The sequence below is a fragment of the Drosophila arizonae genome, chromosome 4, assembly GCF_054131065.1.
Source record: "Drosophila arizonae isolate 15081-1271.41 chromosome 4, UAZ_ARI_1.0, whole genome shotgun sequence".
NCBI classification, from domain to species: domain Eukaryota; kingdom Metazoa; phylum Arthropoda; class Insecta; order Diptera; family Drosophilidae; genus Drosophila; species Drosophila arizonae.
The window spans coordinates 15,692,537-15,713,143 of record NC_142924.1 but is presented as its reverse complement, the minus strand read 5'-3'; the positions used below and the strand labels follow the sequence as shown (position 1 = coordinate 15,713,143).

At 40.0% G+C, this 20,607-nt stretch overlaps 3 protein-coding genes across 7 annotated transcripts in view; 1 reads left to right on the top strand and 2 right to left on the bottom strand.

Annotated features, from left to right (window-relative positions):
- nrm (neuromusculin) overlaps nt 1–995 on the bottom strand; it is a 228,656-nt gene extending 227,661 nt beyond the window's left edge. For 2 of the 5 annotated variants that reach the window (XM_089468654.1, XM_089468656.1), the window contains exon 1: nt 781–988. The gene's annotated coding sequence lies outside the window, so the exon portion shown is untranslated. Of the gene's footprint in view, nt 1–474 lie in introns of all 5 variants that reach the window. The other 3 variants (XM_089468655.1, XM_089468653.1, XM_089468657.1) reach the window with 3 other exon arrangements.
- Nucleotides 996–4,109: 3,114 nt separating this feature from the next.
- LOC149269204 (uncharacterized) lies at nt 4,110–6,846 on the top strand. The gene has a single exon (XM_089467310.1). It carries the CDS (start codon nt 4,260–4,262, stop codon nt 6,621–6,623), a length of 2,364 nt encoding a protein of 787 aa, XP_089323436.1. The 5' UTR covers nt 4,110–4,259; the 3' UTR covers nt 6,624–6,846.
- Nucleotides 6,847–9,125: 2,279 nt separating this feature from the next.
- On the bottom strand, nt 9,126–18,286 carry Mes2 (Mesoderm-expressed 2). Its single transcript, XM_089466829.1, has 3 exons — nt 17,756–18,286; nt 17,349–17,649; nt 9,126–10,905 (listed from the first exon to the last, which is right to left on the bottom strand). Exons 1-3 carry the CDS (start codon nt 17,904–17,906, stop codon nt 9,831–9,833), a joined length of 1,527 nt encoding a protein of 508 aa, XP_089322955.1. The 5' UTR covers nt 17,907–18,286; the 3' UTR covers nt 9,126–9,830.
- Between the last annotated feature and the right edge of the window lie 2,321 nt (nt 18,287–20,607).

The following is a 20,607-nucleotide window of genomic DNA, read 5'->3' as shown; positions in this document are numbered from 1 at the left end:
TAAAAATCCACTAAATAAATTAGATTTGTTTGATCTACATTATATTTATTTATATCACGACTTAAAAATCTTGACTTTAATATGTAATATAATAATAATAATATCATTAATTTTACTGAATATACTCAAAAAAGTATTCAAGTCAGCTGCTTATGTTCCTACAAAAAATTGTCTAGCTATGGAGAATTATTTTTGTTAGCTTTCTTTCTGTTTCCTCTATTAAAAAAAAAAAATTATAATATTAAAAGACAAATTGCCTTAAAATAATTTCCTTCTTGTCCTTACATAAATCTAATTTAAGCAACTCCTTGAATTGTTATTAAATTTCTTAAAGTACAGCTGAATATACATAATAATATTTTCTAGCATTTTTCCTGATCAAATTAATATTATAAACTCTAATTAACAGTCTTTTATTTAAAGAAATTAAGAAGAAACCCTTTTCCCTTGCCCTGCATAAATCTAGTTTAAAACCTTTTTTAAAAAAGCTCCATAAATTCCCAAAGTTGTACAGACTCTCTACATAAAAGTATTTGCCTCTCTGTCTGCCTGTAAATTTGGTTAATTTTTACAAATTTTCATAGCACACTTTCCGGCAGCTCTGCCGCAAGCAGCTCGAATGCATAAAGCGGCACAGCTGATGCGGCTTTGCGAGTTGTTTCGTGTGCGAGACACGTGAAAAAAACAGCTGCCAACAGCCAATGAGATTTGTTTTGCACTTGACACTTGGGCGCTAAGCGCATTTGCTTGACTCTTGTTTTGCTTCGGTTTGGCATTTACCGTTGCCCGCCCAAAACGTTTAGCTTTTATTTTTGTTTGTCAATTGTGTTTCGCTTTGTTTTTGTTTAGCTCAATTTACACGCAGTTTTTGGGTTTTAGGCTGTGTGAAGAGATTCGCTCGGCCGCTTGCAAATTTCAGTCACGTCACGGCGCTGGAACTTTTCGAACTTTTCGCTTAAATCGTTCGTTTGCAACTGAAGCGACTACTGCACACAGCTCGCCCAATTCGCTGCACTCGTTGGCGACGACGACGACGACGACCAGCAGCCAGCCAGCCAGCCAGCAGAGGCGACAGCAGCAGCAGCAGCGGCAGCGACAGTCAAAGGCTTCCAATGCGATACGAAGCTGAGGCGAATGGTTAGCCAAAAGCAAACAACAAAACAGAGACAAAGCGCCGGCTACCGTTAGACGCATTCGTGAACTCTGCCTCGACCCATTGCCAAAGTGTTCCGCTGCGAATGTTGTTGTTTAAACATACCTCTTATTGTTATTGATATTTTTAAAAATATTATAAAATATTTAAAAAATTATATATGAAATAGAAAATAATAAATATTACTTTCACATATGTAGCATTTATTTTTCTTTGTATTATAAATGATTTGTTATGTTTTTGAGCTCAACAGACACAGAGAGAGTGAGAGAGCGGGTGTATGTAATGCATTTGACGGCGTGCATCCTTGGCGCTCTCTCTTTCTCTCACTCTCTCTCTCTCTCGTAATTTTATGGCGCTCTGCATGCTGTTGCATATTCGGGAAAGGCATTGGAAGTGCATGGAAAGTGCGGCCAGTTCTGAAATTTATACGAATTTACAATCACTTGACAGCGAGCAGCTGTGAAGGATGGCAGAGGAATTGCGGAGAGAAATGGCAATTGACATATGCAAAAGAAAATTTAAATAAATTAATATTGCACTTAAAATAATAAAATAAAATCGCAGTTATATTTATTTGCTATTTATAAAACTTAAAAAAAAATTAAAAATTAAATAAAATATAAATATAGATTTATATTAATTTTACTTTTAAATAATTTGAAATATATCGATAAACAGATTTTCATGAAATTTATTAAAGTTTAAATTAATATTTTCATATAAATATAATAATAAATAGTTTATAGATAGATGGAAAATAAAATAAAATTAAAATAATAATAATATAAATATAGAACCTACATGTTCTATTGTTCCCTTCTTTAAATGCAATTAATTTAAAATATCTTTTATATATTTGTGCATTCATAATTTTATTATTTAAACTCCCACACATATATTTTCAAAATATCTAAACAAAAGCCGCTTTCCAGGCGCCGCTCTCTTAAGTAAACAAAAGCGCTCTCTTAAATAGGCTTGCCATAAAATGCCTGGAAAGCGTTCTTCCCATGTTTCGCAATGCCAAAACGTTCTGCCGAAGTTGCCATAAAACTTCCAGCAGCACCTACGCTCGCAGCGCCTAACATAGGCGCGCTCTCTACAGCTCACACACTCACTCTCTAACTACCTCTCGCTCTCTCGCTGTCTGATCTGTGTAACAGCGCTCTGTTGCGCTCCTGGAATTGCTTTGCTCCACATTTGAAAGCCACAAATTGCTGGCAGCTGACACTTTGGAGTTGTCATTCCTAACTGCACGCGCCCGGTCGGCCACTCGAAGGCGCCACGCGGCGATTTACGAGCACGAGCTGCAAACGAAGCGCGAAAGCCAAAGGGCAAACGCTGTCGGCAGCAGCAACAACAACAACAAGAGCAGCTGCTGCTGCTGCCTGATGATGAACCTGCCTCAAGATAGAAGCAAAGCAAAAGCAAAAGAAAAAACATGCCGGCCGGCAGAAAATAACCGTTATATGTGAGCTCATATTATAGCGGTACTTTGGCTGCGCCTTAAAGCAGACTCTGCAATGAAATTGATAACAGTCTGTTGTTGTTGCTGTTGCTGCTGTCAGTTGTTATTGTTGTTAACGGTAATCAGCTTTCCATTTCGCCTCACCCAATTCATGCCCCTTCCCAGCTCTAACCACGCACAAGCGAAAAATTTCATGTTCATCCGCTGTTCCATTCCAATGCGTAGCGTAACCACTCCCCCCCCCCTACCCCTCCCGCTCACTCCCTCTCACTCGCTCGCGCATGGAGCTGGCCCCAAATCAATTGCTCGCAACATGACTAAAATCTTTTGGCTACATGAAATTTGTTTAGTGTGCTCTGCACTGGCGCCCAGCGGAGGCGTTAGGCCAGCCTGGCAGTGGGCGTGGCACGGGGTATGCCCGATGGACCGGGCATTGATTACAACTGCCAATTTTTCAGCTTGTTGCGCATTCCGTGGCGTATTTGGTTGCATGTTGCATGGAGAGCAGCAGAAACTGGAGCAGCTGCAACAGTAGCTGCCGTAGAGCTTACAGCTTGAACTTGGTCAAACACCTGCGGCAGGTTGCAAGAAATGCACACAAACTAATTATTGACGTGCATGAAGAAGAAGAAAAGCTCATTATTGTAATGAATCAATATGAATAATTATCGAGTTATGGGGCTGAAGAGAAAGAGACGAAATGCAATAGAAAGGCAACAGAGATAAGCTAGGGGCTGCACTTGGTATCTAGCAGATACAAAAGTATGAAAAGTATCTTTAAGATATATATATCATTTATTAAGCACAGATGATATTTTATATTTAAATAAATTTAATTAAGAAGCTAGAAATCCAGCTCATTAATGAAATACTAAATTATCTCAGGGGACAATAAAAAAGTATTTGTGCGTGGGAAGTTAAGATCCTTGAGATACTTATGAAACTAAAGATGCACAGGAGTATCTATGAGATAGTATATTATATAAAAATATGCAACATATTATTTGAAGTTGATTTTGATTAGATTTGGATTAGACTTGAATAGGATTTAGTTTAGATATGGATAAAGATATTGAATGCCCTGCTAAAGCTCTATTAAATATATAATAAAAATTGAATTTAGATGTTATAAAAATCAGTTGAAGATTAATATCTTAGTACAGATATTTATTGGACATAAAAAAATGTTAAGAGAAGTACCAAAATCTTCCACTTATATATATATTCTTAGCTAAAAACTTAATTTTTAATAAAATTATATATTATAATTTATATTATATATTTATTTAGCTTAATACTTAATTGTTATATATTATATATTAATATTTTATATTAGTACTTTATATATTATAACTTAATTTTTTTCTTACTTTGGGATACAAAATTTCTAAAATTTTCCCAAGAAAGAGGTATACCCTCATACACGGTTCATGCACGGGACTGGGCTACGAGGCTACGTTCAAGTGACAGGGCAAGGCTTACTCTATGTGGGACATGAAGGGGCTTTTCAGAATTTGGCATTTATGATTTTTCGGTTCCTATCAAAATTTCGATGCTAAATGGAGATAAAATTCAAGCCCAGCCCAAAAAGCTACTACCCCAAAATACTGAAAGCCCCGAAATACTCAAACGGAAACAATGAAATGGTGCTGGCAGAAGCCGGACCGATCTGTTGACAGTGTGAGTCAGCCGGAGCCCCGGACGGAATGCTCGCGCAGCTACACCTGGATCAATGACGAAGGCATGGTGATGAGCCGCCAGCTAACGGAATACGAATGCCAGCTGGAGGACGATGTGCAGAGCCTGCAGGACTCCCTCTTCTCAATATCCTCGCACTATGCCAGGATACAGTTTCGCTTGCGACAGATTACCACGTCCTCCGGGCAGGAGCGCCTGTGCCTGCTGCGGGAGCTGGAGCGCGTCATCTGCCAGGGCATCGATGCCAATCAGCAGGACAACGAGCTGCCCAATCTGCGATGCGACTCGCGCCGTTTGGGCAATGTGCGCCGCAAGCAGCGCCAGATCATCGGGGATCTGCGCAGTCGACTCTTGGACTTGGCCCAGGTAGCGGACGCGTGCTTCTGTGCCGAGACCGACAGCAGCTACGAGTCGCGCCGGTACTGGCAGTGCGAGGAGGACGACAACATCTCACGCTCCTCGAACGAGGACGAACACGAGAGGGACTGCCAGTGCATCGTGTGCCGGGAGAAAGCCACTGCGATGGCCTGCAAGCGTGGCTATCTCTCGGAGGTCTGGGATCCCGATGCCAACAGCGAAGATGAGATCGACGACGAGCAGTCAACAAACAGGAAGAAGAAGAAGAAGAAACGAGCCAAGAATAAGCGAGATAAAAAGGATAAGGATAAGAAGAATAGGGAAAGCAAATCATCTGCTAAAGCCTCCAAATCCTCCAGCTTTAGCAACTCACAGTTGAGTGACCCCCACAAGGCCAGCAAACGGAGCTCCAAAACTAACTCTCAGCGCATCACTTCTGCCCAACAGGAAAACAATTCGAAGAAGTCCAAGAAGTCCGCCACATCGTCGCGAAACAGTCTAACCAACTCGAGAGCTCAGCCACCGGATAAGGAAAAGGAGAGACGTCGCCAGAGTGCATCCCATCAGGACTTCAATGCTCAAAGATTGAACAAGCCCAACAATGGAGCTCAGAACTTCAGTCGGCGCAGTCCGCTGATGTCCACAATGCTAAGTCCCTTTACTAGTGGTATCAAGCATATGACCTTGCAACAATTTGCCGCCCAGGATAAGCAGAACTCGCACCATCAGCAGGAGTCGAAGAGATCGCGGCATGGAGTCAAGGAATCGCCGCGAGGCTCCCCTTTGCAGGCCTCCAAGAGTGAGACTGGCAGCAGGCAGAGTCGAACTAGCTCGCATCGTTCCACTCAAAGCTCGAGCAATCTTCCTGCAGATCCAGTTAGGAAGAAATGCATGTGCTGCAATAGAGGCAAGGACACATCGGGCCAGCAAGCTAGAGCTCGGGACTCGGCCGGTCGAACCAGTCCGCAGAGCTCTAGAATGCTGTGCCCCAACAATGCCTCCAATGAGCAAAACAAATCATGCGCGCCAGCCCAGAATATGTCAAGAACTTGTGCCAAGAACAACTCCAATATGAGAGCCTGCAGATCCTGTCACACCTATCAGGAGAGTCAACAGATCTCGCTGAATCCCATCAAATGCACAAGGAAATCCTGCCTCAAGTCACAGCGCAGCGAAGTGGGCTGCTTGAAGAGAGTGAAGTACAAGTTCAAAAGTGAGCCCAACCTGTGCTACGAATACTCCGATGATACCGAAATCGCACAATTACGAGCCATAGCGAATCCCTTGCTGGGCGTAAGCTCCATTTGCGGAGGTTTTATCAACCCAACGAGATCAGACAACATTTATGATCACTGCTACGCTCCAAGTGAGGAGGAGCCTGACGTGCCTGAGAAGCCTGAAGTACCTGAAAAGCCCGAAATACCAGAGAAATCTGAAGTTTCTGAGAAACCTGAAGTGCCTGAAAAGCCTAAAAAGGCAAAAAAGTCTGAAAAGCCCGAAAAGTCAGAAAAGCCTGAAGTGCCGGAAAAGCCTAAAAGGCCTGAAAAGAATGAATGCGATAGCGAAGCGGACTGCAAAACAAGTAGTAAAAGAGAGAGGAAGAAAACCGCAGTGACTGAGAAACAGAGCAGCATGAATATGAAGTCCAAATCCTATGCTCAACTCTGCTCCCTCTATAGTCAGCCAGCAACTCAGCTCAACACGAGCAAATCGTATGAGAAGTGTAAGAATAGCTATCCAGTTTATCCCAGCTCTTCCAGTAAATATGGGACGGTTCAGCACACAAAGTTCGGGCGTCGATTCTGTAAGCTGATCTGCTCAACGCTGCGCACCCAAGTGGAAGATCAAAATGCTCCAAAGAAATATAGGGCTCAAGAGAGGAATCAAATTAGTAGGCCCAAAGATGATGGTGATGCTCAAAGCGCTGCTAGGGAACCAATGGCTTGAGCTCCAGCAAGTAAAGCGATTCCATTTATGATCCTAAGTTATTTTAAAACACTCTCAAAGTTCAGCAATGTCTTCACTGAATTTGACAATGTTTTGGGATAGCTTGAGATTATTTTAGATAGCTTACTTACATATTTTTATAAGGCGTGATTATATATATTTTATAAAGGGCTGTTAAGTAAAGCGTAATGAATATGTGCATATATGCTATTAAAAATAAAAATATATATTATATTTTTGTTCAAATTTAGGGTGGGACATATGAGAGGGAGTATATGAAAATATAGGAATAATAAAAGGATATGAGTTTTAGTTATATGTTAAATCAAGAATCATATAAAAGTGTAAATCTTTTATCTTAGGGTTTACTAAGACCATTAAACATATATGGGGACTGTTTAAAAGATATTCTCCAATACCAGGATCTATTAGTAATGTTTACTATTTATATTGTAATACTAGTCTTGCATTATTAAATAAAAATTAAAATATTAGAGTTAAAACTCTAGTCGTACGTAGTTCATAGAAGCTGAAGCAGTGGAAGTGTGGGATCTTATATCAACAACTACATCTATATCTACATCAATGAATATTACGCATGATTAAGTCTAATATAAATGAAGTCTATATAACATAAACTAAATCAAAGCTATCCAGCTCCAAACGTCAAGCATTCCCCTTTGTAATATTCAAATTTTAATGGACCTCATTTCATATACTCATTTAGTTCTCAACTTACATTCAATCATTGCCAAGTACAGCAAATCTCTGATAAAGCCGAACATTTGATTGACTCAAAGGAAGCCTGTGAGCTGTACCAATGCCGTACCCTTAGATGCTGGCTGCTGGCTGCTGGCCATGGTCATTGAACCCGCACAGCAGCATCCCCTAAGCGGCGCTCTCGACCAAGGCTAACACACAATAAGCTGATGCTGAATGAAACCAGTTTTTGGCAATTTTCCGCGCATATCCAAAGTACTTTTTGCATTCGGTCTGTTAGGTAGCAGAGCATACCGTACCGCGACGTGACCCGTCTAAAGGGCCAGATCGTGTCGACCTGGCATTTTGAGGGTTGTTTTCTCATCTTGGCAGCAGCAGCAGCCGTATTGTTCTCGCCGTTTTCCCATCCGCTTCATTCATGAGTGAGCCGTGTCTCTTTGAGGGCCTCTTGCTAAGTTGGTCTATATCATACCCACATCTGGCTACCCCCCTCACCTCGCCTGTCCCATGGCGCATGCGCTGCTGGGCTTATCTTTTGTCTCATTTGTCGACTGGTTTTTATGACGCCTTCCGTACCAAGTCCTGTCCTGCGGGTCTTTGTCGTTCTTGCTCTCTCTCTCTCTCTCTCTCTCTCTCTCTGCCTCTGTTGTTCTCTCTCTACCATCAGTGTGCGCCTGACATCTGGCCAAATGTGTGAGTTTGTCATGGTAGAAACCATTAAAGAGCCGATCCATATGTGTGAGATATGCTAATAGCCTGGCTTGTTTAATGATATTTTGAGATAAACACAAATTGCTGTGTGAAGATGGTAAGTAACGTCAGCAGATAAGATAGATGATTGACAAGGGAAATGCTGAAAATGATTTGACAAAATAAAGATGAGTTAGAAGAGCAGTTGGAGTAGGTAAATTTCATGGAAATCAAAACTAAGCAGCTTGTGATATATAAATAAATTAATGATCTCCATAATATATACGAAGTTAATTTGGGATAATAGCGAATTTAGCATATCATTATTGTTAATAACTTTATAGTAAAATTAATAAATTATTATATATTAATTGTTATATTATATTTTATTTTATTATTATTATTTTCTTTAATTTATTTGTTTCTTTTATATACATAACATTTTTTTTTTATTTAATTGTATTCATTATTACATTTTTGATATGTATGTATTTTAATTTATTATTTATTGTATTTATTTATTTATTTATTAATACTAATTTTATAGTAAAATTGATAAATTATTTTGAATTAAGTTTTATTTTATTTAAGTTTATGTTTTCTTTTATTTATTTATTTTTTTCTGCATTTTTTTGTATTTATAAATTTTTTACTTCATTATTATTAATTTTTTTATATGTATGTATTTTAGTTTATCATTTATTTATTTTAATTTTTAATTATTTCTTTATTATATTTTAATTATTATTTTATTTATATATTTTTTATTATTTATTATAATTTTATTTCAATTATTTCGCATATTTTATAGATATATATTATTTGTTTAGTAAATCTTTTAACAAACTATGCTCACATAAGTTTAAATATATTTACAAATATATATATTTAATTTTTCAAACTAACCTTGTTTTTTGTTCACAATATTCACAACAATTTTTAATAACTTTAATATGTATATTTTATTTAACTTCTCATTTATAAATATTTACATCGCTTTGCAAACGTATTGGAGAAATGATATTTAAATGAAATATGATTTATTTAGTAACTAAGAATAGAGTTTAAGGTAAATGTATATGAAATAATATATTTAATATGTATTTGCCACTTTATGTAGAACTTCCAAAGTATTTATACAATTTTCTTGTTTTGTACTCTTCATGATTGGAGTTAAGAACTATCTTCAAAAGAAGAGAAACTATAAGATAACATGTGATGAGACGTTGGCTAAGATAATATATAGATATATATAGGTAGAACTAAAAAAAAATGTTGAAGAGAGCTAGAAATCAAACTGAAACAGTTTTATAATATAGACATATATAGACATTTACATATGTATATATGTATGTATATATAGTTAGATCCACTTAGAACTAAATTAACGTTTATAATAAACTAAATCTCATATATGGCTAACTATCTTTGTCTTTGTTGTTGTGTCTTTTCATTGAGTTCATACAATTGTATATTTCATTCTCTTTATTTTCTTTTCTTTTTGGGATATAGCTTTAAAGAAGTCTTCCATTAATTCTTATATTTTCGTCTTTTTTTTTTTCTTTTTTGGCATGGCACAATTTTGGCATGATTTATGATTTATGGCATATTGAGAGTACAGATTTGTGAAACATTTTGGTAAATGGCAAGAAAACGTTTTGCTTTGAGCAGCTGCATTAATCCATAATGAGCTCTTCCTCTGCTTATAAACTAGTATAAAAATCCCGACCCGACCCGAACCCCAAGCACAAGCCCAACCCGAAACCCCAAACCCACATTTGATTCCACATTCTCCGCCTATTTGGGTGTCTCGCACTGTTGCATTTGCACCACCAGCAGGAGTATGCGATTCATCAGATTATCGGCCTCCGAGTCCTCCATGCTGTTCAGCTTGGCCGAGATGAAGCCACAGAACTTGGAGTTGAGCACCTCGCGCACCGTCTGCGGCGGCGGCATATCCAGGTCACCGGCTGTGACATTCTGCTGCTGGCGCAAGTGGCGATGCTGCTGCAGCATTTGATCCTCATAGTCATCGCCATCCATGTCGCCCTCATCATCCAGATCTTCCGCTTCGGCAGCGCGACGTCGCTTGCGTCCACTGACGGGCGTCTGGGCGTCGCCGCTGCCGCTGCCGCCATTGTCGCTGCCCGGCGAATTCGAGTCGAGTATGATGGGATAGGGAAAGTCGGCATCGATGGCCTCCAGTTCCTCCACCTCATCGGAGGCATTGCCAGCATCCTCGTCGCCGCTACGCATCGAGCTGGCATCGAGATCATCGTAGCTCCGCTGATGATTTGCCTCGGCAGCGGCGCTGTCGTTGCGTGTGGAGCTCACGCGGCTCTCATTGTGTATGGCCTGTGCTGTGGCCAGCGTCTGGTGCTGGTGGGCGGGCAGCGGCAGCATAGGCATCGCTATGGGTAAGGGCAAGCGCAAGCCTAAGCCGGCGCTGCCACCGCTGCTGCTGCTGCTGCTGCTGCCCGCTTTACGGGCGCCTCTCCCGCCCCCACCGCCGCCGCCAGCCGACAAATCCAGCTCCGACTTTACATTGTAATCGTAGAAGTAATCATCGTGGCTCAAATTCAGTCCCGAGCACTTGGACAGATTCAGTGCAGCCTCCGATGCATCGATGAAGGATGAGTGCGACTTCAAACCGGCGGCAGCGGCAGCGGCTGCAGCTGCGGCTGCGGCTGCGGCTGCTGCTTTGCTGCCACTCAAAATGCTGTGATGGTTGTTGTTGTTGCTGCTGCTGTTGTTGTTGTTGTTGTTGCTATTGCTTGTATTGTTGTTGTTATTATTGCTGTTGTTGTTGTTGTTATTGTGCAAGTGATGAGCAAATGCGCTCAAACTGAGATCGCCAGTATGCGAAGCGCCCCTAGAGAGAGAGAGAGAGAGAGTTGGAGTTATAATGTAAGTGGAATAAGGGGTAACAAAAACATAAGAAAGAGACAGAAAATCAAGTTTTAACAGACTCATGGTATATATTATTAACTAATCTAATTCATCTACATATATGAAATATAATTGGTCTAGAACCATAATAAGACTATCGATAAACGATAAATATGCATAGTCGTATCAGCCAATACGCATAGATTCCGATATGTTATTCAAAGATTATATACGAATATAGGAACCAAATTAAATATGATTAATAATTAATATTATTATTATGCGGTCATTTATCCGACTTATAAATACACCAAATAATATACATGGATGTATATATATCTATATGTATATTTTATATTTATTTTATATATTTATAGTCCGTATACAATATATTTATTATATATTAGTCTGCATAGTTATTATTATTAGCTACGAACTAAGAACCATAATTTGATAATATAGAAAATAATATTATTAATCTTACAGCTTATACTTCTTGGAATGGCGTCTAGGCATATTAGGTGGAATCGCAGCTCTAGATTATGAAAACTTTCGATAAAGATATATATGCTTTTTGCAGTTTGCTTTTTGTAGAACAGTTCGAATAAATCACAAATGATAAATGTTTCTATAATAACTATTCGGATGCCTACTTAGGTGCTATAGAATAATGATAATGTCATGGCCTACTACTATATATAGGATTTCAGCAATTTCTTATATAATTATTATTATTAATAATTAATAATTATAGATCACATCTCTAGTCTATTGACCTTTGGCAACACGATTTCATATACTTATTTAATTTTTCGTTGATCTACATAACATGTATCAGAATCTCAATGCTTTCTCACTCTCTCCCTAGTTGTAAAACGGTTCTAAAAATAACTCCACAATGGAGCCAAGCAACCCCAAAGAGACACAATCCCTATCACAGGAACGTGCTCTAACAAACCCCCAAAATATAAAATAAAAGAAAGCAACAAAACTCGAAACTACCCAAAAACTCGTGATGTTTTTCGCTGGTTTCGGCTTTTGCTTTTTCTTTTGCTTTTGCTTTTGCTTTGGTTTAGCTCTGATTCTGGTTCTGGTTCTGGCTCTGGCTCTGGCTCCTGTTTTGGTTTTAGTCTTCGGGGCTGGTTTCTTGTGCTACTCAAATTTCAGGCGCATTTTCCACAGCTGCCTGAATGCCTCGAATGCAGCGAGACGTGGCTATTTTTAGACCAACCCAAGGCGAGGCGAGACGGGGGTAAGAGGGAAATTGTGGCTGGGCCAAGGCTTGGGCCCAGTTGCCAGGACGGAGCTCCCTTTGCTGTTAGGGCCTCCGGGGCAGGTAGTTGACAATTGGAACTGTAAAATGATATGCGTTCACATTTTCCATCTTTCCATTTTTTTTTTCCATTTCTCATTTTCCATTTAACATATTTCACATTTTCCACATAATCAGGGCCAAATGGATTTTCACATGTTCACAGAGGCGAAGAAACGTTCGCTGTTTGCTATTTGCTTGTGGTTTCTGCGGTTCTCCTTCATTTGGTTCTCTTGTGTTTATTTTTCGTCTATTTCCCAAGTCTTATCAGTGTTTGCTTCCGCCAGGGCCCAGAACCCAGCCAAAACCCAGTGGATGGACAGTTTGCATATCTATTTAATTGTGTAGCTCTCTATGAGGAATTCCAATTTTTGTGTTCCCCCATTTCGTCGGTTTATCAGCGCTAACGACTGACTAATGGTCAAGTTTCCGCTCTTAGCTGAGCTCAGCTCAGCCTAGCTGAACCGCACTGAACTGAATGGCTCTGATAAGCCAAACCGAATGACAAGACGTCAAGTCAAGTCAAATCTACAAAGATTTTTATTTGTGGTTAATATTATGATAGCTTCCCAAGAATCATATAATCGCGAAATTCTTAACAATAATTGTGAAATGCGTTGTACTTTGAGACATTTGAATTAATTTTTTTTTTTATTATATTAAATTATATTAAATTTATTTATATAATTTAATATAATTTATATAATTTATATTAAATTATATGAGTTTAAATAATATTGTTTTTGTAATAGTAGCAATAGATTTACGATCAAGGAGATCCTTGATGCTGGTCATGCAAGGATCGCTTTTAAGATACATATCGTGTATATCATATATGAATATAGATATCATAAGAATTATATAATAAAACATATTACAAAGATAGCAATGAAGATGTCTTAAAAAATAAATAGAGAGATAGGATCAATCGATTGATTAACAGATGACTAAACAGAAATAAAGATTAATAGAGAAATATTATTATAATATATATTATCATATTATACATTTATAAGGTTAAATTAATATACAAATAAATATGTAGAGATAGGTTAAGAAACAGATAATATTATCCCTCAATCTATTCAATTTTTTATGTAATAGTTTTTCTGGTTTATCTTTTATTTTTTAAGGACCTTTATATTATAGATTACTCAGTACCAATTTGCTATAGTAAAACAAAGTTGGAAGTTAATTTTGATTGTCAATTTGTATAGCTCTTCTCTTTTGTTACTCATACTGATGACTGATCAATCAGTCAATCCATCATATATTTTGCATGCTTCGCTCAACGATTGCAAAATATAAATATTTGGTTGACGATTGCTTAATCGCTGTAAATATTTTAATAACATTTGCGTTGCATTCGAGTGGACTGTGGCACTCTTGCGCAAATTGGGTATACGCCCAGTATTTGTTGTGGGGCCTCAAGTGACGCATATGCAAAAGTATTTCTCTTTTTTTGGGTGATCAGTTTCCCACTGGAGACCAGCTGAGATTCGTTTTTATGCTTATGGGGCGCGGTTGGTCAAGCCACTCAGGCTGGCGATTCGACTCGACTCGGCTTGGCTCGGCCCCGAGCGTAGAGCTTGGGGTGTGGTAAATTGCTGGGGTGACGGGGGCGTGGACGGGGTAAGCGGGTCGCTTGGCTCGGCAATAATTTCATCAATTTTGCAGCTCATTTGCTTATTAAATCATAAGCGTGACACAGAACCGAACACGAACCGACTGAGAGAGGGAGCGTGCGAGCGAGCGAGGGGGGTAGAGTGGGCTGAGAGAGCGAGCATAAAAGAGAGCGCCGCAGACCCTGGTCATCTGGCCGTTGGCGACCGACCGACCAACCCCGTTGGCGGCTGTTCGCTTCGTGTACTTATTTTTAACCCTGGTCCGTTTGGCTGCGTCGCCTCAATTGCTCAGCCAAACGCACACACATGCAATCACTCATATAATCACGCTCTCTCCCTCTCTCACTCACTCTCGCAAAAAAGAAAAAAAAAAAAACATTTTTAATCTACGCTTCTTTCTAAACTTGGTCCACTCGCCGCAATCGCTCATCGCCGCCGTTCGTTCGTTCGTTCGCTTGTTCTTTCCTTCGTTTTGTCCCCGTCTGCTGCTGATTGTCATTTTCATATTTGCTGCCCGCTCATTGCGTTAATTTATCACTCTCTCTAGCGCGCTCATTCGCGCTCGCATCGCGCCGCTCGCGCTGCATTCGTGTTCGTTTGGTTTGCTCGCTCGCTCGCTCGTTCGCTCTGCCACCACCAGCAGCAGCAGCAGCGGCAGAAGCAGAGGCAGCGGAGGCAGCAGCCGCTAAGGCTAAAGCGTTTTGTTGGTTTTTGCAGCTTCCCTCGATTTTGTTTTTGGTTCAAGTGGCGATGCCGACAGCAACAACAACAACAACAACAACAGCAGCAATAATAGCTACAACAACAACAACAATAGCGTTGTATAATTTTCGCTCTGGACAAGATCTGTTTTTATGGCTCAAGCCACGGTCTCGGGCCCGAGCCCGGCCCGTTCCGTTGTCTGTTATCAGCTCAAAATAATAAAAATTTAAATAAGTATGTGTGTGTGTGAGTCTATGTGTATGTGTTAGTGTGTGCGGGCATGTGTGGACCCGGGGCCGCCGACTGTGTTGCCTCAGCTCTGGTTGCTGCTGCCGATGTGGGTACAGTCAATTGAAAGGAAATGGCCTTATTTCATATAAATATATGTACATAAAGTACACCACACACTCACACACACACATCCACTCATAGAGCGTAGTGCGGCGAGGGGCACGGCGAATTGGCTGTTTGCTCCACATGAGCCACAGAATCAGAAGCCCAGAGCCGAGAGCCGTGAGGCCAGAGCCTGGTCATTTCTTTGTTCGAATTGGTTTTTTCCGTCCAACGTTTTTCGTGATTTTTTTTTTTCGCAGCAGAAAATACGCGTATATTCGCATATTTGCATATGCAAGTGTGCGTGCATGTGTGTGTGTGTGTCTGTGTGTATATTGGGCAGATGTTTTTACAGAGGCTTAGCGGAGATTTGTCTGCTTCCCTCTTTGCTCGTGTCATGAAAATGGCAGAGCAATGCAACAGAGATAAAACAAATGAGGGGGCTACAAACGTCATAAGATAGGCAAAGGACTATCATGATATAGATAATAAGAATAAAATAAAAATTAAAATATGTTAGTAATATATTTAAAAAAATAGTTAACATTGATATATTTAATATAGAATATATTCTATACAGAATATTCATTTGATTTATGTTTTAAGGATCATTACAAAATGTAAATTAAGATATCATTTTTTTTTTTTTTTTTTAGATCACAATAAAAACCTTAACTCGATCTTCTATTATACTATTAGCTATACTGTAGTATTTTTTAGTATTTTATTTAGGTAATATACTCAAAATAAAAACTAAGCAATCAACCAGAAAAATATTTGAAAAATTCTGATCATGATTGAATTGCTTTTTCAAGCAGCTCTTATACTATGAGTCATCATAGAAATATAAGAGTGAATGCATATTTCGAAAACTTCTGATAAGAATTGACAAAATGACAATGTGCAAAGTTTCCAGTCTGCCAGCTTACAGCCTAGCTTTCCAATATTCCAGCTGCTGGAAGAATGAAGTAATTAATTTACGTACATACATATTTTACATACTATTTCAAAAATACATATTTATCTGAGTCAGAATTCAATATTTATTTCATTAGCTAACTAAACTTTATATTCAACTGGCCCACTAATCCAGTGGAAGTCAGCTTTCCAAGAATGAACATCATGAAGAGCTCGCCGCCCCGCTTAACCCACAAACTGAATCGCCTTATGCCATGTTTCACTTCACTGAACAACAAATAAGTACCATATATGTATTGAATACATACATATGTATGTATGTATATATATTTCGCCTACAATAAGAATATTATATGCGCCATCATTTCAATTTCAAAACAAGATCGATTGAGTCATCCACTGAAACGTGGCAAAGGAAACGTTCATCTGGCTTCTGACTTTTGGCTAGAATCGAATTTTTTGCTCTTTGCACTGCAGCAGCGCGGCGAATCTAAACAGCAATGCAAAAGACAGCAAAACATGGAAGAAGAAGAACACCTCAAATTCTATATTTATGCATGCATGTGTACGCATGTGCCTGTGTGTGCGTTTGGCCGTAGTCCAAGTCAAGTCTGGCTAATCTAAAGTTGAGGTTTCAATTCATTTCATATAAAATTGCTGGTAAAACCAAAAGTATGAACCGTTATTCATACTCTGAGGCTGGTCTTTGCCCCATACCACAGCTCACACACACACACACACACTTACGCCTGCTGCTGTTTCTGTCTGAGTCGGCTTCCAATGCGTGTACAACAATCGCTTATCGCTGCCGACTTCAGTTGTAATATTAGTCAAAGGGCAGAGACAATGGAAGGCACGATTGGATTCAATGATTGGAAATGGAAAGTGACCAAATTCAGGTGGGTGTAAGCCGAGCCGAGTCCGATAAGCCCAGCCCGATCATAATAATATATTGCGAGCAAGGTTTTCCAGTAGTTTCTAGGCTATTAATATGCATATGTGTGCCACGATTGGGAAGCACAAAGCTGAATTCCATTAGGCTGAGCCTTAAAAGTGCAAGCTAAATTATATTAGGCTGAGCCTAAAAATTAATACCCAATGCATATATCTAATAATAAATGTTATTTAAATTAGTATATGAACTCAAATCTAACTACTTAATAATCAACATAATTATATATATATATATATAATCACAAAAATATTGAAATATTTTTTTTTACCTCTTTCTTAAGTAATTAATTAATAATCAATAGATTTCAATATTTTTTGTCTGCCAATAAATAAATATTGTATATAAAATATAGGACAAGCTAAATTATATTAATATTAATTATATTAATAATATGTACTAATTGAATTATATGAATTTAAGTATTTTTGAAATAACTATTTCTAAGCTATGTATTTATTTGTACTTCAACAAGTGCATGCAAAATGTGTGTTAGGTCCACCCTAATTATTGCTATTCATATTTGTTAAGGGTTGTTCGCGCTTTTGTTTTGATTTTGTTGTTCGCTTGCAATTCGTACTCACTTTCTTTCTCTGATGACATCTCTGAGGAAATCCATGGCCTCGTACAGGCTCCACTTTGGCTTGAATCCGTTGCCCATCAACTTTACGTGGGCCAATTCCCGGCGATACGATTCGCGCAGGGATTTGAAGGCGCGTGCAACGCGTCTTCCGGGCGCATTGAATTCCCGGCCAATGTGCTCCCAGGCGCGATTCTTCTCCTCCTCGGCGCCCTTGAAGTTGGGCAGGCGCGAGTCCCACAAGATGGGATTGTCGTGCACCATTTTGATGAGCTTTAGCTTGTCGGAGGCATTACGGCGCACCACTGGAAAGACAATGGAAGTAAACAGTTTCATTGTTGTTGTTGTTCCTGTTGTTGTTGTTGTTGTCGAGAGGGTATCAGCTTAGAGTCTCATTGGATTTGTACGCACATTTCTTAATCTTTTGAGCTGGCACCACGGCCAATTCGACTTTGGGCTTCATGTCCAGCGCTATGGCCGCGGCGGCGGCGCTCATGTCCTGCAGCGAATTCGTTGTGGTGGGTGAGGAGCCCGACGAGGCAACAACGGCAGCGGGCGCCATTAGAATTTGTTGCAATATGTGTAGATTAATATTGTATTTATTGTTGTTGGCCAGCGCGCCAGCCAAATTCACTTTGTTCACTTGACCCAAAGTTCACTTATCACATTCACTTTACTTTGTTGCTTTTTGCCAGCGCGCGATCGTTTGGGTGGCAATGGTTGACGACGGGGGCTGCTACCCTCTCACGACCAAGTTTAAACAGCAACTAAAAACCAAAACCAAAAAAATAACAACCACCGCGAGCTGTGACGGCCGCGACAACAACGACAACGACAACGTCGATGGCAACGACGTCAGCAGCGCTGCTAGCAGCAAGCCCGCATTTCACGATGCGAAGCCAAAACATACAAGAAGCGCACACATTCGCATGCAGTACACTAAATACTCTGAGCGACTTTGTCATGCAAACGGCATTTGAGTGAGGGCCGAAGCAATTGTTAAACTTCGTCATAGAATTCGAATGCTCAGCGCAAGGGTATAAAAACACAAACACGACTCACACACACGCACACAATCACACACACGCGAGCCACAAATAAAGACCCAGGCGCAGGCGAAAGAGCCACAAAATCACGCGCGCTCAACATGCGCGCACTCTGCCTCTCGCTCTCTCTGTCTTTCTCTCTCGGACAATTGTGCTCGGCGTCGCTGCCTGGGCCAATACACAACGTGTGTGCGCGGCGGTATTACCGTTATCGACGCCTGCGCCGGCGTCGCCGCCACGAACGATAGCGTACGATGCGCTCAAAGAGCAGTCCAGGCCGTTGGCTGAGCTCGGCTCGCGTCGGCTCTCGCTCTCTCTCTCTTTCGTCTTACTGGTGTTCAGACGGAAAAACGCCGTTTAATTGCAACAACAGAAAGTAAAAGCGAGCAAAAGAATGAGCGCAAAAAAAGAAGAGCGACGGAGACGACAACGTCACTCACACATTCATACACGCACACACTGAAACAAATCAAGCACTGAAATTATGTGTAACACAAAAATCCGTTGACGCGTTTGCATCGCTGACGTTTTTCAGTAGCTGCCGTCGATTCTACTTCGCGCTGTTATTGTTGGAGATGGGTAAACTGTTCTATATGCAATGCCCTACACTTAAGCGATAAGGCATTGTGGAATTAATAGTCAACGTTTTTAGGAAAGCTTTGCAGCTTGTGGTTTGCATATAAATAAATATAGAAATATTTGTCCTAAAATATACAGAACATATGTACATATATGTATACTACATAAATATGTATAAAATCATATGTGATTAATAGCAGGTGAGTATATAATTTTGAGCCAATTAGCTTTTGAATATATGCAAATATGCAAATTAGTTTAAATTACATATTAATGGGTGTAGGGCATTTGGCTTGCATGCTTATGCCGCCCTTTTAGGCTGCATTCATTAATCGGCTACTTTGTACATAGCTCGATCCGCTGCTCCCTCTTCTACAATTGTTGCACTTATTCCATTTTCCATTTCGTTGCTGCACGGCATTCGACTGTCTGCAGTTTCTAAGAAGGGGAATGAGTAAAATATTATGCGCATGTGTGTGTGAGTGAGTGTTGTAGGAGGGAACTGTTGGGGAGCGCGGCCGATTTGAGCCCGCTTAATGGTGGTTCTCTTTAGTTTGGTTTGCTGGTGGCGACGTCGACGACGACGGCGACAACGTTGGCGTCTGCGTCTGTGCCTGTATGTCTGAGGTCGCGTTCAATTGCGTTTTAGTTGAATTTATTAATATGCCCACTTTGTGTTTTTGTTTTGTGTGTTTTACATTCGCTTCTGCTTTACTTTACGTCTGCGCTTTGTTGCCTTGTTTTGCAGCCGCTGTCGCGCAGTCGCGCAGTCTCTTCCAGGCTCTTGTAAGAACTTACAAAAAACATTTGGAGCACACATGTTGAGTCTAACCAAAACGACGACAGTGCGATAGAGAAAGGAAGAGCGAGCATAGATAAAGACCAGAAGAGAGGCAGATTTACTGTGTACGCATGCGTATGCATGTGTATGTGGCTCTGCCTGTTGGCGTGTGTGTGTGTGTGTGTGTGTCAGCATATCTCGAGTCTTGTTTAATGCTAATGCCCAACATTTGTGTCTTGCAACGTTTTGTACGCTGCCCATTGGAAACGGCGATAACGACAGAATTCCCGTGCAGTCATTTAAGCCGCTGAAATCTAGCAAAAAAAAAAAAAAGCAGTATAATCTAGTGAGTGTGGGAGGGAGAGAGGAGAGTGGCTTTTGTCTGTATGTATGTAATTTATGCCTAATGAACTATTTCCGGCCAAGTGTCAATTAATGTATTCTGTATATATTCTGGCCCTCGGCTTGCCCCACACACATACACAGGGCACAAGGGGCAGCAGCAGCAGCAACAACAACAACAACAACAACGTGCCCGCACAAATGTTGCGATGATCAATTCTGGCAAAAATAAAAGAAGAGAACAGAGAGAGAAAATCGTAAGCGCAAAGCTTTCCTTCTCATTCACACGCATGTCAGACAGAGGGAGCGCTCGACGTTTCCGTTGCAGCCTTTGCATGCTTCCTCTTTCCTCTTCTCTTCTGCATTTGCTTTCAAGCCAAATTAAAAGTCATGCAAGCGGAATTTGTTTTCTACTGCTGATTAAATTTTCGAATGTGCGAGATGAGCTTTAATATTTTTATTTTTGACTCCTATATTTTATTATTATTTCTTTGGTATTTGTGCTCTTTACGCAG

Excerpts from the sequence above, each read along its gene's own strand:
- LOC149269204 (XM_089467310.1), top strand. The coding sequence starts at position 4,260 with ATGAAATGGTGCTGGCAGAAGCCGGACCGATCTGTTGACAGTGTGAGT.
- Mes2 (XM_089466829.1), bottom strand. The coding sequence starts at position 17,906 with ATGGCGCCCGCTGCCGTTGTTGCCTCGTCGGGCTCCTCACCCACCACA. Across the intron at positions 17,650-17,755 it reads AGCTCAAAAGATTAAGAAAT|TGGTGCGCCGTAATGCCTCC; the intron begins GTGCGTACAAAT and ends TTGTCTTTCCAG. Across the intron at positions 10,906-17,348 it reads GATGTCATCAGAGAAAGAAA|GGGCGCTTCGCATACTGGCG; the intron begins GTGAGTACGAAT and ends CTCTCTCTCTAG.